A 14,203-nucleotide genomic window follows, 5' to 3' on the forward strand; every position below is an offset into this window, starting at 1 on the left:
AACCTCTTTTGCTCCATTCCAATGACGTACTCTCTGTGTAAGGAGGAATGTTGGAAAAAATATATACACCCGATCAGCTATGTGACCATAGGCAAGCTACTTAATTCCTCAGAGCCTCAACTAGGGTCCATGTGAGCCTTGAGAGCCATGTGAGCCTAACAGGAGAAATATTTTCACATTTCTGGCACCATGTAGACACTTAGCAAGCACTACCAAACTCTGTCCTTGAGCTCCTAGCATTTTCTCTTCCTGAAATGTTTCCCACTCCTCTCACTTGTCGGAATTAAACCCAATCTTCAAGATCCAAAACAGATTCCTAGCCTCCGGGATACCAGCCAGCCCTTCATCTCTGGCCACCATTACGCTGGCCTCCACTTAGAACTCTGTTCATCTGTGGCCCTCATGTGACCTAGAACCCTAGAACACCCCCTTCATTCTGTGGCGTGCCACTGCATATCACCCCAACCAAATGTGTGTCTTAGGGGTTTGGCTCTGTTTACATCCCTCCTCATTATGGTTTGCTCTCAGTAGGTGTCCAGTAAAGCTCTGTTGATGGACTGATGCCACACGTACAGATTCTGGTCTCTTGGGAAGTCATCTACATAGGGTGAATGCTGACCTAAGTCAAATGAAGAGATGTGGCCACTGAATCCTCAAGTGTTGCTCACTACCCAGTAGTATATAAAGAAAGCAGGGTGTGTTCCTGGGCTGCAAGGCTGCCTTTATTTATATGATTCTTCTGTAACTTCTCTATGTGGTTGAGTGGAGGTTTCACTTGCAGTGTGTTCCCTAGCTCCTCCACAGTGCTAACTAACCTGTGAGATTCGGAATAGGTTTCCCAGAGACTTGACCATCTACATATCTGTAGGGCAAAACTAAACCTCCAATGAAGAAGTAATATCTGGCAAGGTTAGGTAAATGAGATTGGAATATTTTGTCCTATTCCCAGGAGAACCCCGTGAGTACAGGCAGCACATTATTTCACTCACATTGGGGACAATGCATGCTTTCCATGGCTTTTGATGAGTTCTGTGGCCATGCCGAGATCCCCTGGCCATTTCTGGGTTATATAAATGTTTGATGAAAACTCTCTCAGGGGAAATCAAATTTTTATAAGAATTTAATGACAGCCCATCCAGATGTGTGATAACTTGAGTCCATAGCTCATTAACCCTTTACCAGCTGATATTCTCACTCAGAGAGTCTAGAAAAGACTGAGGGAAGATAAATGGGTGTTATTAACACCCACTTCAAGTTCATCTCAGGAAGGAAAAATATCGACCTTGATAAGATTTTGTAGTAGGAAAACCAAGATCCTTCAGGTGCGACCTTAGTGTATATGATACTGATGCTACATACTCTGTCCATGTACTTGGCACTCACAACATTCCAGCTACACCTAAGATAACAAACACCCTGTTTTTCATTCACCTGTCTGACCCTAGGCCAAGTGAGCCATATGAGTATAGGGAAGGAAAGTTCTATTCCAAAGAGCCTACCGTTTTTAAATGTGATCAAATGAGCTCAAAGTTGAGGTTTTTCCCTGTGTGTTGTATAACTCATGTAGATTCTTACAGTCTGACTTTAAATCTTATAGAATACTATAAAAAAAGTTGGAGGCTAGTCCTTGTGTCTTTGTAATGGCACTGGCAAAAATAACTTCTTTTCACTTATCTTCAATGCCTTAAATACACAGTGAGCTTCAGACCCCAGAAGGAGGCAGACTCGTTCTCATAACACAGATGGCAATGGACTGAAATAAGATCACCTCATGTCTTCCAGCCAGTTCTGGATACTGTTGAGATCAGGATGCCAGCACTGCCTGGCTCCCTGCTTACTCCTGCTCTAACTGTTGACTCCTCTTCCATAGCACTACTGGTGGCATAGATCAGCAAGAAAAAGGAAGAAACTATTGATAGAGGCCAAAAATAGGTTTTTTGTTTTTTTTTAACTGTATTTTTTTGTCTTTTCTTTTTTGGTACTGGGGATCGAACCCAGGACGTTGCACTTGCTAGGCAAGCGCTTTGCCACTGAGCTACATCCCAGCCCTAGAGGCCAAAAATAGGGATGACACTGCAACACAGATTTTGCAAAAGAAGATACATATAAAAATTCTATACTGTATATCTGTATGCAGTTTTATATCTACAAAATTATTGTACAGTGAAAGACATCTATCTGAACACTGACTGTCTTGGATTAGGGGGTTGACTAGAAAGAGAAAAGGAAAATTTTGTGAGGTAATGGGAATGTATCTTTCACCAAGGTATTTATCCTAAATCTTGATAGAGAAATAGGTTACAAAGTGGTCTAAATTCTTGAAATTGCAGCACTTAACTTTAGTCCTCACAGGTAAATTACACACCAAAAGAACATTAAAAAGAAAAACAAATGCTGTCTTAGGGACTATCATCATTTTCCTATTCTTTAAGAACCAGGGGCTACAAAGGTAGAGTGAGTCTTAGTTCCTTTTCTCCAGAAACTTTCATAGGAAGTTGAGAACAGCATATAGTGATATATGCCTGTAGTCCCAGCTATTTGGGAAGCAGAGGCAGGATTCTGAGTTTGAGGCCAGCTTGGGCAAGGTTAACAAGAGCCAATTTCAAAAACAGAATTTTAAAAAACCAAAAGGAAGGGGTATAGCTTCAGTGCTATAGTGCTTACCCAGCATACACAAGGCTCTAGGTTTAATTGCCAGTACACAAACAAAACAAAACACAAACCTGAGAAGTCTGAGAACATCCTTTGTTTTTAGTACAGTGGTCCTCAAATTTTTACCCTTCAGCTCACAGTAAGCTATACATCTTATATTTCCTTCTGTGTCTGTCTCTTTCTCTCATATAGGAACACATGTGTATTTGTGTGTGTGTGCATATACGTATGCATGCTCCCCCTCCCATCATCCATGAGTGCAAAAATGAATGCACAAGCATATATATGCAAACCTAATGCAAAGTTTCACAAAATAAAGCTTAGCATACCAGTGATGAATCCTGGTTTTCTTCTCCTATTCTGCTCTGTTTTATTCTATTTTATTCTGTTCTATTCTATTCCCCTAATTTAAAAGAAACAGGTCAAATCCATAAAAGTGACTTCATGGCTCTCTTAATGAATCGTAATCCATGGTTATCCAGGATTTGACAATACTAGAGTTTATGAATATTTCTCAGATAAATACTATTTTTTCCATTGCTATCCTTGAATCTGAACACAGTCTCACCTCAATTACTTAACTGAATACTTATATAACAGGGCAATATTATCAGCTTTTCTTTTTTTGGGGGTCAGGTCGTGGGCCTGAACTCTGGGCCTGGGTGCTGTCCCTCAGCTCTTCAGCTCAAGGCTAGCGCTCTACCACTTGAGCCACAGTGCCACTTTCAGCTTTTTTTTTCTGCTTATGTGGTGCTGACGAATTGAACCCAGGGCCTCATGTATGCAAGGCAAGTGCTTTACCACTGAGCCACCTTCCCAGCCCCTATTATCAGCTTTTCTATTCTCATCCAACCCAAAACAAAACTTAAATAAACAACAAACAAAATAAACTAAAAACACAACAGCACAGAAAGCAAAGTCTGAATGCTACTTCCCTGGCCTTGCCCACAATTCTCTAGAAAACACGTGCCCTGCTGAGTACTGAAGTGGCTGACTGTCTCCTTTTCAACACATTGTCCTATAAAGTTAATCTCTTAACAGGACTTTCAGTGTTTCATTTTTCTTAATATGATGAAAATAAGGTGTGAAATAGTGTGCATCTTATATTGATTTTAAAATATCTTCTCAGTCAGATGAAGGTCTTATGGCTGACTGGTTATGTCTTAGGCACAGGAGACCCTGTCATCCCCTCTGGTCAGCATTGTACTGACTGGAGGACAGATCAATAGAAGAGGTGTGGCACCCAGCAGAGTAAGGGTGAGGTTTTGCTTTTGTTTTTAAACTAAATACAGATGAGATATAGCACAAAGTGAGCAGAAGAGTGCACTGATTCTCTTTCTCGGCTAAGAAAGGGCCTCTCTTCCAATACTGAGCAGCACAGTTACCCAGAGGAAGAGAAAGAATCCTGTTTAGAGATTTGACCTCCATTAAAGGACGTGTTCAGATTGGCATCAACAAGCAGAGAGAACAAAGAGGTGCCAGAACAAACTAGGGCTCCTCTTACCCCTGTGAAACAATGACACTCAGAGCATGAAGAAGCCAAACCCTACTGAATCAAAACTCATGAAGACAGAAGCCTGTATCTTAGAAAAGTTGCCCCAGTGACATTGATGTGGGTGAGATTTAAAAACCAATGATCTAGCCCAGGGGTGGAGCAATGGGGAACAAAACAGGGTTCAAGAAGAGTTCAGTCACAAGCCTCTATGACCCAGTTATATAATAGTAAGTCTGAGACCAGAGGTGCCTCCTGGCCCCGCAAAGCAGGCAAGGATATGCAGTGTGATCAGAGGCTTGCAAAGCCCAAAGGTGCTGGCAAGGACTGAGTGAGGCACATGCTAGGCCTTGAAACTGGAATCAACTTGAAGGCTTGGAGACGAGGCTGCCGATGCTCAATCATAGGACCCCAGATCCCTCAATTTCATGACCAGAAAAAAAGTGAGAAACATATGCTTGCCTAAGTTCTCCTGTAACTGGCTCATGAGGACCATACTAGGGTTTGCAGGTCACAGGGATTATAGGCTTAAAGGGAAGCAATAGGAGACCAAGTCCAAGGCTGACCTTTAAGGCCAAAGACAAAAGTTGATGCTTGCTCCATGTAAAATACAACAGCTACTAATCTGTTTTGCTCAACCACCTTTGTGTTTCATCTTAAAAAAGTATGGGTCAGACATCAGTGGCATCTGGATTCTTTCTAGACAGGACCCTTTGCAATTCACTGCAAACCTATAACCTCCTAGTCTCCAACCTTTCTCCTCTACACATTGCTTACCCATAAGGGCGATGTGACCACAGCATGAGATACTCCTGAGAAACATGAGGTGCTATATAAATGTTAAGTATGGCATTCTAGCTTTTGTCCCCACATCTCTGGAGAAGCTGCTGAGTATTTCCTGGCAGACTGACAAATGTTGCTACTAACATGGACTTTAGGAGTCAGAACTCAGTACAAATTTTGCCTTTGTCACTTAGCTGTAAGTCGCCTAAACTTTATGAATATTAATCAAAAACAAAGATGATAAAGCCTTCCTTTCTCAAATGTAGTGAGGAGGGGTTAAGACCAAATGCAAGATGCATCTCCTGGTCTTAAACATAGCAAACCTTTAATGGAGCATGGGGCTACTATCTGCACAATTATTCTCAATATGCCCTAGATGCTTGAAAAACGAAATGAGGAAATGTGGACAGGATTCTGAAACCATAAAAGAGGACCTGCCCACAGGTCCCCAGTTTTAAGCACTTACATCAATAAGGTCAGACAGGTCATGGATGTAGTACTTGAAGACAGATGCATTGGTGGCCTCCAGAGCTAGTAAGTACTCATTCCGAGCTTTAATGGCCTTCAGCTTATTCTCGGTGTACTTGGCTTGGCGCTGAAAAGGAAACAGAAGTTCACTTTTACTTTTTTTTTTTTTTTAAATTGGGGAAATTGTTCTCTGAGAGAAGAAAGTACGAAATGTTCAAGAACTACAACTGTGCTGCTACTCCCTGTGCGTGCCTGCTTTAAATTGGGTTCTAATTCTGACTAATGAGATTCAAGGGCATAATGTAGATCAACTCACGGAAGGTTAATGAGGCTTCCTCCTTCAGCTGTGTGCCCCACTTTGATTCTGTCTTCACACAGCCTTTTCTATCCTTGCACTGTCATCCTGGAGAAGGTATCACTACCTCTGCCCCTGGCCTGCTGGTGCCTAAAGCCAAACCCAAGGGTCCATCAGCTACTTCCTGTGTAGGCCACTTACCTGGATTTGGAAAATGGGCTGGGAAAGGTGACTACTGTTTATTGTCTAAGTTACGAGTTAAAAACTTGGAGCCCACACGCCCAAGTTCGAGAGAACTTGACAGGGGATGGACTCTTGGCCATTAAGCACTGAAGGAGCCTGGAGTTCCCTTGTTCAGGTTTTCATGGTACCTACTAAGCTATCTATCTTGCTTTCCAGAATCTTCCTCCATGCCTCTACAGGTAACAGAACATACATACCTTCTCCTTCATCTTCTCAATCTTTTTCACTGAGCTCCTCCGAACATGTTTTTCTTCAATGCGGACATTGGCTGTAGAGTCAGGGGAACGTGGTGTTTGCCGGTCTTCCTGCTTCACCGATTTACCAATTTGCTTCTCCTCCTGCTTCTCGGCCTCCTTTAGTTTGCTCTGAGCACTGATGCTGTCGGCATTGTACATGTGATATGTCTTCATCACCTGCAAGACACCCCCACCCCCGCCCCAGAGGTCAAGCCAATGGGGTCAATTCCCTGCTTTACTAACAGATTCAGTCAGAACTCCCCCCCTGAAGCAATATCCTGACCCTCCTGGGGGAAAAGTCCAGAAATGTTTGGTTCAGCCAACATTATATATTAAAGACCATTCCAAATAATAGGGAAAGCACTATTGGACTTGAACTAATATGTCTTTTGATTAAAATGACTTCATGTCTGTTCACCATGCATTATGTACTTCTATTTGTTATCATTTGTCATCATTATTCTTAACATTGGTCCAAAGATTTCTTATCACTTAGTCACCTTTCCATATGGAGAAGACAGGCAGCAATGACACCTCTTTTGGACCCCAAAGGCAAAGGGCAGGGTGGCTTGTGGAATAGCGTATATATATTATTAGCCTTTCATATATAAAATTAGGGCCAGGGAAAGACTCCAAAAGCTCTCTCTACTGTTTCCTCTATCTATGTTAGACTCTCTCACACAACAACTAGATCAGCAACTATGGCAACTATCATTTACTAAGTGAGCACTTAGTGTAATCTTGGCTTTGTGTCAACTGCTACACACACACTTGCTTAGTTTACTCATGCCACTATTCCATGATCCAGCCAACAGCCCTATAAACACTTTAGACTTGCATGATGCAAGTGAGAGTCTGGGAAAGAAGAAAAGACATGTTAATAGTAACTGAGGCAGTAACTGAGAAGGTAGTAATATAAAATAAAAGGGACACAATTTTCAAACTTTTCACCAAAGCCATGGTCTAGGTAGCTCAGTTGTATTTCCTAGCAAGGAAGCCAGCACTGGAGTTTGTTTCCAGTCCTTACAAACATATAACTTCTCAACACATGGAACCTGCCTTCTTCTGCAAGGGCTTTCTGTTCTTACACGGGGAGCCTTTAGCTTCTATCTGAGAATTTAAATGCTTGATAACCAACCAAGCAATCTGAAGTTTAAGAGTGCTGAAATTTTAATGCTGTGAAGTTTCTTTGAGAGAGAGAGAAGTAGAGTGGTGTGTGTGTGTGTGTGTGTGTGTGTGTGTGTGTGTGTGTGTGTGTGTGTGTGTGTGTGTGTGTGTGTGTGTGTGTGTGTGTGTGTGTGTGTGTGTAGCAAGGGTACAATATTAATACCAATTTCCACCACATAAGGGCATGCTGTGTACCAGAGGCTGTATGCACACCATCTCCTCCAATCCTCATAACTTTATGGAAGATGTTATTTCTAAAGATGAAGATATGGTGCTCAAAGAGATTAACTATGGGCATTCAAAGTCATATGTCTACTAAATGTCAGTCAAACTGAGGGCTGTCAAACTCCGAAGGAGATTCCATGATCTCAGCCACTAACTGTGATTCTCCTCTGCATAGGACTGGAGCCAACTAGTTTGGAGGAAAGGTTAAATACACACAAAGAAGTCCTTGCCTATACAGGGCCCTGTAGGGACTTGTGTTTGAGCAATGTTTTAACTGGGAGTTGTTTTGCCCCTAAGAGGACATCTGGCAAAATATATTTATTATGACAACTTGAGGATTGCTTAGTGGGTTGGAGAGAAATTCTACTAAATATGCTATGCACAGGATTGACCCAACAACAAAAATTGATCTGGCCCCAAATATCAATGGTGCTAAAGTTGAGAAAACAAAGGTTAGAAGGACTTTAGGAGCAAGCTAATCCCTTAGGATCATCCAGAGTTAGAGGAAGGAATAAAGGATACTGAGGTATGGACAAAATCAAAGCACATTGGAGTCTAAATTCTATCTGATTTTAGATACAGAATGTTTTAAATCAGATTCACCTTATTATGAACCTGATTATCATTTCTTGTAAGATCTATTCTGCGTATACTCTGCATATGCTATCGAGAAACAATATTAACAGGCAATGGCATTAAAACTCTTTTCTAATTAATTCAAATAGATCCCCAGTTTTCCAGGGTTGGATAAGAAACGAGAAATTGTCATCTGTTAACCTGGCTGAAGAAGGGCAAATGAAGCAAATGAATCTGATGAAGGGAGTCAAATGCTAGAGAAAATAATAATAAAAGTGAATGATTGTTAAGAAAATGATTTTCTCTTATGAAGTGCATGAATAAAAAAGAATGAACATGAATGAACATGGAAGATAAAAAAGCTCAAAGCATATTGCCACAGACAACAACTTAATTAATAAAAACCAACAACTTATGCTGTTCCTTTCCCCTTAAAGAACTTCTTTATTAAAAGAGAATAAAGCTTTACTTCAAGAAACTATGTTTCTTTTCTTTTTTTGGGGGGGGTCCGGTCGTGGGGCCTGAACTCTGGGCCTGGGCGCTGTCCCTCAGCTCTTCAGCTCAAGGCTAGCGCTCTACTCCTTGAGCCACAACGCCACTTCCAGCTTTTTTCTTTTTGCATATGTGGTGCTGAGGAATCGAACCCAGGGCCTTAGGCATGCAAGGCAAGCACTCTACCACTGAGCCACCTTCCCAGCCCAAGAAACTATGTTTCTTAAGAAAAGCATCACCTCTTTTGCTTTTTTCTTTGCCATAGTTGGGAAATATGTCATATATACAATAACTTTAGAAGCAAAACGATGACCCACATGGTTTAATGACACTAAATGGCATTGACTCTTTGCTTTGGGGAAATATGAGAGAAATATTATTAGCAAACTCTTAAGTTTTCTTGGGAAAACTGAAATAAGTAGTGGACAAATAGGAAAGTTAAGATTAAGAAATAGAGAAATATATAGATATATAGGTATATATGGAGGCAACTACAAATTATGGAAAGACTCATAAGTCTAAATTTTCTTCTTCTAAATTCACTTTATTTTAGAAAACTGAACACTTTATTCATGCATTTGGCTCTGCTCCCTCCCCAATGCATACTCAAACAATTTTCATTAGTACTACTTAGGTATAAATTAAGGAAAACAACAAAATAGAAGCAGACTCTAAAATGCAGATAAACAAGTAGAAATTGATTTCTTAAATCTTACTCCCTGAAGTAGAGAGACCTAAAAGATCATACATATCTCAGAGATACAAAGAGGAATTGGTACCAATGGAACAAAAGTGAGGCTGAAAACAAGAAAAATTACTGAAAGCCTAAGAACAATTAGATGCCCAGTTCTCTCCTTTACTATGCTGGAAAGCTGAGGGTTTATTTTCTTAGGCCCATGGACTAGAGATTACTGAACTCATCTGAGGATAGGGTAGGTGAATTTGAAACAAGGGAATCAATAGAAAATTCCACACTGAACACTGAAAGGCCCAAACCCCTTCACAATTCAGCCCCCAGACATAAGTAGGAGATGAAAGAGCCATCTCTCAACAATCTTGCCATCCAAGAAAAAAAAGACATAGAAACACTGATGTGGAGGCTTCCCACAAAGACACAGCTCAGTCAAATCACTGTGCAGAGAACTTTAAAAATATGAGCAGACATTTAAGGTAAATAACATTTTTCCAAATAAGCAGGATTAAAAAAAGCAATTTAAAGGAAACAGAATATACTCAGAGAAGAAAAAGTCTATTAGTAATGGCTTCAGAGAGGTGAATGAGAAGTGAAAATAACATGTTATGAAACAAGAGCTAGATGAAAATGAATAAATGAATGAATGAACAAAAAAATATGTAGAGAGCAATACAAGAGTTGCTGGAAATTAAGATTTAAGTGCCTGTCCGAGAAGCCTGATCCATGCACATGTCTGTGCAGACATGTGAAGGAGTTCTTATCACCTGATTTTTTGCTCGCTGCTTTACTTTTCTTTACTTTTCCATATTAAAACTAAATGTCATGCGCTTAGGAGCATCTTTTATTCTGCCTCTGTATTGTTCGAATGCCTAATGCTAGAGTCAAACAGACAAGCAGATATGGGGACCTATTAGTTGCATAGTTTCAGGGGAACAGGTGCAGAATATCAGGCTGAAGAAGCTCTGTAAGCAGCTGTTGCTTCTATGTCCCCAAGTCAAGGGGTATTCTTTCTTTCTCACATCTAGAATTTGCTTTACTCTTCTTTCTCAATCTGTGTGGCTTCTGAACCTCTGTATATACTCATCCCTGTGGGCATTTCCTGGGCTTTCCAAGACACAGCCTCTGAGTATAATGGGGACAGACAATCCTACAGAAATTTAAAAAGCAGTATGTTCTGACTTCAAAAGCATTCTTGTAACATCAGCCAAAAGCCAAATAGCACTTGTAACATGGCTTACAAGCTAGCCAGCTCCTGGGGGTGGGCTGGGTTGGAGTGGTATCATATGCGGAAGCATGCTCACTGGGAGTGTTGTCTGAGGAGCAGCTGTAGGAAGCAGCCCCTGGCACAGAATGCCAAGTCAGGGATATCAAAGACCCTTCAGGCAGAAAAGAGGAAGGTGCAGAGGGGCAGCTGGCCACTTATGGCAGGATTTGGAGCCTCTTGTCCCACGGCATCTTTATTTGGAAACACCTGGACTCTGTCTGGGCTTTATCAAGGCTTGAAAATACTTAAAGTATTAACTTCTGGGTAATTGGTCCCCCAAAAAGTATCCATGGACATTAGAGGCAGATGACATACACAAGATAATATGCTGGAAATGATCTGTACAACTTGGGGGGGGGGAGCTGGGAGGGAAAGTAGGAGAATAATGAGGGAAGGGGTAACAAGTTTGACAAGAAATGTACTTATTACCTTACTTACGTAACTGTAACCCCTCTATATATCACCTTGATAATAAAAAGGGAGGAGGGGGCTGGGAAGATGGCTCAGTGGTAGAGCGCTTGCCTTGCATGCCTGAGGCCCTGGGTTCGATTCCTCAGCACCACATAAGCAAAAAAAAAAAAAAAAAAGAAAATAAAAAGGGAGGAAGGAAGGAAGGAAGGAAGGAAGGAAGGAAGGTTGGTTGTGGATTTCTTATATCATTAACTTCTATTTCTTCCATGGTCACTGAAAGGAGAGGTCCTTCCCTGCTTTCCTGAAAAGCAATAGGGGAACGCTGCATGGAAAAAACTCTCCCTTACCTCCCTTACTCAGAGAGAGAGGAGAGAGAGACAGAGACAGGGGAGAGGGGGGAGGGGGGAAGGGAGAGAGGAGAGGAGAGAGAGAAGAGAGAGGGAAGGAGAGGAGAGGAGAGGAGAGAGAGAGTGAGAATACAACAAGTAGCTTCTCAAAGCTAGCACACAGTTGTTCTAACTTTCTACTTGGGTGAATTATATATGTGTGCCAACTCATCTCATGGTAGATGATACCACATTCAACCAATTCTCAACTGGAACACTAGTGAAAAGACTTTCTGCTGTGTATTGACTGTGGACTTACAGTGGTCAGGAAACAGCTGGCCAATATTAGATGTCCTGAAACATTTAAGATACCATCTTGGCCCCCCTCAGACAGAGGAACAAGTTTCAGGCTTTGTTTCCTCACTCCAGAACAGCTTACACTTTTTCACTTACTTTTTAAATCACAGCTTATAGAGATCTAGGTCTCAGAAGTGGCGCTGTGGCTCAAGTGGTAGAGCAATTGCCTTGAGCTAAAGAGCTCAGGGACAGCACCCAGCCCTAGAGTTCAAGTTCCATGACCAACAAAGAGAGAGAGAGACAGAGATAGAGACACAGAGAGAGACAGAGAGAACGAGAGAGAGAGAGAGAGAGAGAGAGAGAGAGAGAGAGAGATCTAGGACTCTGGGTAAAAAGTTAATAAATCCTTAAATGCCATTCTTCCTATGTTGCCCTGTATCCCTTACAGAAGTAGCATGCTGAAATTGAGTTGGTTTAGGGTTTGCTAGTTACCCAATGGACTCCTCCAGAGAAAGATGCAAATAGCAGAAGTTCAAGATGCTTATGGGAAAATGAAAGGATTCCTATAATGCTGTGTCATTTTTCTGCCATCTTAGTGATGAATTCTCTGCCAGAAGAAGGGAGTAATACTATTCTTTTTTTTTTTTTTTGGCCCATCATGGGGCTTGAGCGCTGTCCCTGTGCTCTTGAGCCATAGTGTCACTTCTGGCTTTGTAGTGGTTTATTGAGATAAGAGTCTCATGGACTTTCCTGCCTGGGCTGGCTTTGAACTGCAATCCTCAGATCTCAGCCTCCTGAGTAGTTAGGATTACAGGCGTGAGCCACCAGCACCCGGCTAGTAATAGTATCTTGGTGTCTAGAAGATGCTTTAAAAATAAAGAACAGAAGTAAAGCATTGAAAAGACAAGGTTCAAAAACCTCATCCAGTGTATAAATGGCTTACATCAAATTTTTTTGTTTGTTTTTGTCAGTTGTGGGGCTTGAACTCAGGGCCTGGGTGCTGTCCCTAAGCCTCTTTGTGCTTAAGGCTAGCACTCTATCACTTGAGCTACAGTGCCATTTCTGGTTTTGAGTAGTTACTTGGAGATAAGAGACTCATGGGAACTTTTCTGCCTGGGCTGGCTACAAAAAGCAATCCTCAGACCTCAGCCTCCTGAGTAACTAGGATTACAGGCATGGACCACTGATGCCTGGCTATGCATTTCTATTTTTAAAATGTTTTAACTTTATTTGAGATAAATGAAAACTTGGGAGATGAACCAAAGGGTACCATCTATCTACTTGGCTTCAGAGCAGAGGGTTGAAAGTAGAAACTAAAAAATAAGTATCATTGGAGACAAGTCAGATGACTATTCAACCCTATTTACTTATTCAACAGTTGCTACAACAAAAGGACCACACCTCGACTTTTGGATCAACAACATGGAACTGACTGATCCCAAATGCTTGTAATATCAACACTGCCTGCTCTTCCTGTGGAAGACAAGAAGGAAGACAAGAAGGAAGACAAGAAGGAAGGAAGAAAGGAAGGAAAGAAGGGAGGGAGGGAATAAGCAAGTAAACAGGAAAACCAATGCTATCTCAAATAGCTTGGGGCAATCCTAAAAGTGGTACACAGGGCTGATGCAGCATAGGTAGAGAGAGCATTTGAATATAACTATACAGATGAAGTATTCCCCTTATAAAATTTCCTGTGTGTGTGCACACACACGTGCGCACATGCATGTGTGTGTGTGAGAGTGTGTGTTCATTATAATTAACAAAACATACCCCTTGGGGTATGAAGCACACATCAGCTACAGAAACCAGATGCCTGCAGAATACATTGTGTACTCTATTGCAAGCCTCCAGCCTGTCTCTTCACTGAGGTCTGCAAAACTTTGTCTGAACTGGTCCCTTATATTGGGGACACTTAGGAATCTGCTGTCCTCTAGAGCATCTGCTCTAATCTTAAACCAAAACAAATCCTCAGTCTGATGCAAAACTTGGACCATAAATCCTTCCCAAGAGGCACATATTCATGGTGCAATGCCGGCTATGTTCTTTGCATTCAATTTGAGTCCTCTGGTTTGCCGCTAATAATGTTAGCTATTTTGGTAACCTAGGCCTTGGCTGGTCTCTTGGAATGGTGTCTCAAATGAAGCCAGGGTAAACTTGCACAGCTAAGAAGGGATCTTATTTTGAGCTAGTATTTTGGCTCATTCAAGTTTTGAAAATAAGAGTGTGAAAAAGAGATGGGTGGGGTCACCCCACTGGGGAACATGCACTGTCCTCAACCTCAGCTGGGTTCTGCTGCTGACGTGACTGTGGCTGCAAGCTGCCAAAGGCTGCTTCCCTCCACTTGTCAAACAGCCAAGCAAGCCATCTGACTTACCGAGTAGAGCTCGTTCAGGACCTTCATCAAATCATCTTGGAGCTGCTGGCCGACTTCTTTACTCTGCAAGGAAAGAGGAATGAAGGTTAATTGGGAAATGGAGGAGGAAGAGGGGGGTAACAAAGGCAAGAGCAGCAGCACAGGCTCTAAAAACAACAGACTCAATTAAGGCCCATTATTTAAGCCAGCAAATCAGATAACCACTTGA

At 41.7% G+C, this 14,203-nt stretch overlaps 1 protein-coding gene across 4 annotated transcripts in view; it reads right to left on the bottom strand.

Annotated features, from left to right (window-relative positions):
* Positions 1-14,203, bottom strand: part of Srgap2 (SLIT-ROBO Rho GTPase activating protein 2) — a 244,921-nt gene that overhangs the window by 60,439 nt on the left and 170,279 nt on the right. For all 4 annotated transcript variants that reach the window (XM_042681373.1, XM_042681374.1, XM_042681375.1 and 1 more), the window contains exons 5-7: positions 13,996-14,058; positions 6,131-6,346; positions 5,394-5,522 (exon numbers count right to left, since the gene is read on the bottom strand). In XM_042681373.1, the coding sequence (XP_042537307.1) occupies positions 5,394-5,522; positions 6,131-6,346; positions 13,996-14,058 (408 nt within the window). The remainder of the gene's footprint in view (positions 1-5,393; positions 5,523-6,130; positions 6,347-13,995; positions 14,059-14,203) is intronic.

The sequence above is a fragment of the Dipodomys spectabilis genome, unplaced genomic scaffold, assembly GCF_019054845.1.
Source record: "Dipodomys spectabilis isolate Male_0828 unplaced genomic scaffold, ASM1905484v1 ptg000069l, whole genome shotgun sequence".
NCBI classification, from domain to species: domain Eukaryota; kingdom Metazoa; phylum Chordata; class Mammalia; order Rodentia; family Heteromyidae; genus Dipodomys; species Dipodomys spectabilis.